At 51.6% G+C, this 5,839-nt stretch overlaps 1 protein-coding gene across 1 annotated transcript in view; it reads right to left on the bottom strand.

Annotated features, from left to right (window-relative positions):
* SPTBN4 (spectrin, beta, non-erythrocytic 4) overlaps positions 1-5,839 on the bottom strand; it is a 78,872-nt gene that overhangs the window by 40,291 nt on the left and 32,742 nt on the right. Inside the window, 2 exon segments of the mRNA XM_010849331.1 lie at positions 3,380-3,582; positions 5,468-5,837. Of these exon segments, the coding sequence (XP_010847633.1) occupies positions 3,380-3,582; positions 5,468-5,837 (573 nt within the window).

Raw genomic sequence — 5,839 nt, 5'->3', positions numbered from 1 at the left:
GGCAGCCTGGCCTCCTGCCTGCAGTGCAGGCAAAGCGCCCAAGAGGCCTGGCAGAGAGGGCTGAAAGGGTCCCACTTTGCTGTGCCTTGAACAAACAACTCCCAGCTCAGAGTGTTGGCTGGCATTGGCTGTTTCCTCTGCCTGGAACGCTCTTCCCCTCAAAGTGTGCTTAAATGTCACCTTCTTAGCAAGACCCCTCCTGACCGCTGCCCAACACTTTCTGGCTTTCTTTTCTTTAACGTTCTCCTTTGCACTTAACACTATCCAACACACTGTATATATCCCGTATTTATCCTGTCTTCCCCATAGGATGTCATTCCACGAGGGCAGGAATTTTTATCTGTTTTGCTCACCCCTGTATTCCCCAATACCTAAAAAAGGGGCCTGGCACACAGTAGGTGCTCAATACATATTTGATGAGTGAAAGAAAGCAAGAGAGACATAGAGGGGACTTCTCTTGTGGCCCAGTGGTTAAGAATCTGCCTGCTAATGCAGGGGACACAGCTTTGATCCCTGGGCCAGGAAGATTCCATGCACCACGGAGCAACTAAGCCCATGCGCTGAAACTACTGAGCCCTCTCTTTAGAGCTCATGCTCTGCAACAAGAGGAGCCCATGAGCAGCAATGAAGACCCGGCAGAGCCAAAAATTAATTTTAAAAGACAGAGAAAGAGAGACAGGCAGAGAGAAAGAGGGAGGGCAGAAACAGAAGTAAAATGTCTGAGAAAAAGAGAGAGGCAGCAGAAAAGACAGATGTAGATATAAGTAGAAAAAACAGGGAGAGAGAAGGAGACAAATACATAGATTACAGAGAGATGGAGGCAAAGCGATGGAGTATGTGAGAGGAAGTTACAAAGATAACCGAGCACACAGCTGAATGGAGGAACATGAAGAGCCAGAGACAAGCAGAATATGGACTCCGTCCCGCCCAGATTCAGCTCAGGAAACAGGAAATGCCTCTGAAATGGAACTGAACTCAGTCCCTCCAGGCCTTCACCAGCCAACTTGTCCCAGGGATGAGAGAAACCCTTTGTCTCCTGGAGGGTGAGAAAACAGCTGTGACCTCTGGCCAGTCTGTTCCCCTCTCTGAGCCTCATGTGCCAAATGCAGACAAAACGCAAGAACATCTTTTCACGCAGGGCAGGGCCAGGTTCCAGGCGAGGTGAGGCCCATGGGGAGAGAGAAGTGACTTGCCCTGAATCTCACAGGTTGACAGGCAGAGCTGGGACTGGGACCTGGCCCTGTCTGACCCCAGGGCTCCCTCAGACCCCTGCACCTCTTCCATCCTGGACCTGCCCATTCTGCCCATGCTTCCCCCAGCCCGGCTCTGACCATTCTTGGCCATCCTTGCCAGATGGCATGAGAGCTCTGTAAAGGATGGAATCGTGTTCTGACTCGATTACCAGGGGATGCCCGGCACTGCCCCACATGGAGCCGGGAACACAGCATGGACTCACTCCCTGTTTAATTGGCTGAAGAATAAATGAATAAACAATAGAACAAAAGAAACAAGTAATGACTTCAAAGGAAGAAAGGCGCGACTCAAAAGAACAGCCCTCCAGGCTCCTCCTCCTCCTGATTCTGCAGAGCCTGGCGGAGAGTAGATACTCAAGAAATGTGAAGGATTTCCCTGGTGGTCCAGCAGTTAAAGAGTCTGCCCTCCGATGCAGGGGATTTGAGTTAGATCCGTGGTTAGGGAACTAAGATTCCCACATGCCTTGGAGCAACTAAGCCTGTGTGCCACAACTAGAGAGTCCGTGCCATGCAGTGAAGATCCTGTGTGTGGCAACTAAGACTTGATATAGCCAAATAAACAAATAAAGCCAATACAATTAAAAAAAAAAAAAAAGAAACATGGAGTGAAAGAAAGAAGGTGCCAGGCCTGGAGTTGGGGACACTAGATCATGAATTTGTTTCCTCAGGATGAGAATCCCCATACAAGTTTCCTTTAGGAAACTCCACCATCCATTTCCCAAATAAATTTAGGGAAAAAGGATGCCAGAGCCAGACAGATGAGGGGCTGGGGTCTCAGGACTCTGCACAGTGGTGGAGGGACAGGGTATGATTTCCATCAGGAGACAAAAGACAGAGGAGTATTAGGCTCTCCTCTGGCCTCACTCATGCCAGAGAGGAGAAAGCTGGGGTCACGAGGACGAGTAGAAACAGCAATGACAGACAGAAAGAAGCAGGCCTGAAGGAAATCCTGTAAAGGACTCTGCTTGGTGTCGTGTTGTTCAGTCGCTAAGTGGTGTCCGATTCTTTGCGACCCCATGGTGACTCTTTTCCACCCCACAACCTGCAGCACACCAGGCTTCCCTGTCACTGCTTGGGGGCTGGAATATTTCTTGGGAAGGGAAGGGTTGCTGTTTTGCCCAGGGCCTAGAATAGTGCAGCCATGAAATTAAAAGACGCTTACTCCTTGGAAGAAAAGTTATGACCAACCTAGATAGCATATTCAAAAGCAGAGACATTACTTTGCCAACAAAGGTCCATCTAGTCAAGGCTATGGTTTTTCCATTGGTCATGTATGGATGTGAGAGTTGGACTGTGAAGAAGGCTGAGCGCCGAAGAATTGATGCTCTTGAACTGTGGTGTTGGAGAAGACTCTTGAGAGTCCCTTGGACTGCAAGGAGATCCAACCAGTCCATTCTGAAGGAGATCAGCCCTGGGATTTCTTTTGAAGGAATGATGTCAAAGCTGAAACTTCAGTACTTTGGCCACGTCATGCGAAGAGTTGACTCATTGGAAAAGACTCTGATGCTGGGAGGGATTGGGGGCAAGAGGAGAAGGGGACGACAGAGGACGAGATGGCTGGATGGCATCACTGACTCTATGGACGTGAGTCTGAGTGAACTCCGGGAGTTGGTGATGGACAGGGAGGCCTGGCGTGCTGCGATTCATGGGGTCGAAAAGAGTCGGACAGAACTGAGTGACTGAACTGAACTGAACTAGAATAGTGCTTGACACACAGTAGATGTTAACATTGTAACAACCAGTCCTGCTATTCCAGGCTGAGGGCAGGCTTGGCAGAGAAACTTTTCACAGTACAGACTTCTGCAGCTTTGGGGTTATCAATCACAAGTTACCTTTTCACCAACATCAACTTAAATCAAATCTAAAGCAATATGGAATTAAGTAGAAATCAGAGAGAGAGAGAGAATTTCCTGGAGGCCCAGTGGTTAGGACTCAGCTCTTTCATTGCAGGGAGCACAGGTTCGATCCCTGGTCAGGGATCCAAGATCCCACAAGCCTCATGGCTCGGCCAAAAAAACAGAGACAGAGAAGCAGAAGTGTGATGGAAGGAAAGGGAACTCTGGCCTCGTCACCCCTCCTCTGTGCTGAATCCCAGCCCCTGGGCCCCTGGGGTCTGAGGGACCTACTTCTCCAGCAGCCTCGTCACAGCCTCCTGGGCCTGCTCCCCGTAGGCGTTGCCCTGTCTCAGCAGGCCCTCGGCAGCCTGCACGGCCAGCTGCATCTTCTGCTGGTTCAGCTCCATCGTGGTGAGGAAATCGCGGTGCCGCTTCAGCGCCTCCTCCACCGACTCCACGGTGCCCGGCAGCTCCTGACCTGACAGTGCCATCTCCTGGGGATGAAGGACGGGGAGGCTCTCGTCGGCTCTGCTCCATTCAGGACCAGACTGCCCAGCCTCCACTTTGCTCTCCCCTGCTCACTAGGTTCTAGCATTGAGCGTGCCAGGCGTGGCCCCACGTCAGGTCCTTGCCCCATGCTGTTCCCTCCAGATATCCCCATGCTGGCTCTTTCACTTTCCTCAGGTCTCTGACCTTCTGTCAAAAGTATCATCCTCTCCACACTCCCCCCGCCCCCGCAGCTATCCCTTTACTCTGCTTTATTATTTTTCACAGCGTATTTGTTGTTATTCTTTAATCCCTAAATTGTGTCCGACTCTTTGCAACCCCATGAACTGTAGCCCGCCAGGCTCCTCTGTCCATGGGATTTTCCAGGCAAGAATTCTGGAGTGGGTTGCCATTCCCTTCTCCAGGGGATCTTCCCGACCCAGGGAGTGAACCCAAGTCTCCTGCTTGGCAGGTGGATTCTTTCCCACTGAGCCACCTAGGAAATCCTTTCATAGCATATATCTGACATGATATTATATATGCAGTTACTTTTTTATCATCTCCTCCATCTCCTACACACACACACACACACACACACACACACACACATATGAATGCCAGCCACATGAGGATGGGATTTTGTGTTCTGTTTCTTCTGTGCTCAGCTCCAGAAAAGCACCTGATATAGCGTGGGCACTCCGTAAGTATTTGATTAATTGATGAAGACTTACCAGGTGCCATGTGACTTCAAGGAAGTTCCTTCCCTCTCTGGGGTTAGCTTTCTAACTGGTAACATGGGTGGGTCAGAATGAGTGTCTCAAGGCCACCTCAGCTTGCAGTGTTTAGTAACCTCATGATTCCAGGGGCCTGCTGTCTGCTCCTCCAGCTCATCCTCCGTCTAAGCCAGCTCTCTCTTGACACCAGCACAGGCTGTCATGCTTTCCAACAGGTGCTCCTGCTCAGTCCTGTCTGACTCTGTGTGACCCCACTGACTACAGCCCGCCAGGCTCCTCTGTCCATGGGATTTCCCAGACAAGAGTACTGGAGTGGGTTGCCATTTCCTCCTCCAGGGGATCTTCCCAACCCAGGGATTGAACCGTCGTCTCTTGCATCTCCTGCATTGGCAGGCAGATTCTTTACCAGTAACACCACCTGGGAAGCCCATGTTTTCTAAAATGATTCCTAAAAGCTGGTACCTACTCTTGGACAATCTGAAAACTAGGTATTTTTATCGTGTCCAAATCCTCAAACTTGGTTCCCGTCGCAGAAAGATCCTTGATTTGGATCAGCTGTTCCCAGATAACCATGGCACTTGATTCCTCAAGCCATAATAAACGCAGTGACGCTGTGCAGACAATCTGCCATTCCCAAGAAGAAGATAGTCTGCTAATTTAGGCCCCCACAGCCACATAATCCACAATTATTTACTGACCACAAGAATCCCTCAACCTGAACCTTCCTGCCATAACCTTCATCCTCTGTTATCCACCCCAAGAGCTTTTTTAAACCCCATTAACCATCACCAATCAAACTCAAACTCTTATTTCCTTCCAGATAACCCACAAACCCAGGAAGTCACTCCAAAGAACGTCCAAGTGCATTACTCACTCAGAACAGTCCACAAACTCTTAGTCACCTCTACCAGACTAAGACACCCTACTCCCCATCGTAATACTCAAATTCTGTTACACACACACCCACACTTGTTCACACCAGATTATTCACAAACCCAGCTATTCATACCAGATACCCGCGCCCCTCCCCCACCCCCGCAGCATGAGGTACGCCAGGAACCCAGTGGTCCCCGCAAACACACTCCTCCATAGAGTTTTCTGTTCCCGAAATCCCCTGCGGCCTCAGACACCCACATGTGCCAACCCCCGAAGCGGGCACCTGGTTGCGTAGCACCGCTCGCGCCTGGCGTAGGTCGCGCAGAAAGAGCTGGTAGACGTGCGCCTGGACCAGGGCCTCTCTGCGCGCCTCCCACAAGCCGAGCAGCTTGTGCCAACCAAGTTCGAGGTGTGGCAGCCACTCGTCGAGTGCCAGGCCCGGGCCCAGCTCCGCGCCGTCGCCCGCCAGCAGCGCCTCGCTGGCCGCCACGATGCGCGCGTAGTCCTCCTCTCGCTGGTCCACTTCCTCCTTGAGCGCCGCGTGGCGCGCCAGCAGCGCGTCTGCCTCTTCCAGGCTGCGGGGCAGGGGCCCCTCGCCGCCGCCCGCCGTCTCTTGGGCGCGTACCAGCCAGTCCAGGAAGGCGTCTAGGTCGTG

Source organism: Bison bison, unplaced genomic scaffold (genome assembly GCF_000754665.1).
Source record: "Bison bison bison isolate TAMUID 2011002044 unplaced genomic scaffold, Bison_UMD1.0 scf7180017864280, whole genome shotgun sequence".
In the NCBI taxonomy this organism is placed as follows: domain Eukaryota; kingdom Metazoa; phylum Chordata; class Mammalia; order Artiodactyla; family Bovidae; genus Bison; species Bison bison.
Note: the sequence above shows the minus strand (reverse complement) of the source record. Positions and strands in the feature narration are given on the sequence as shown.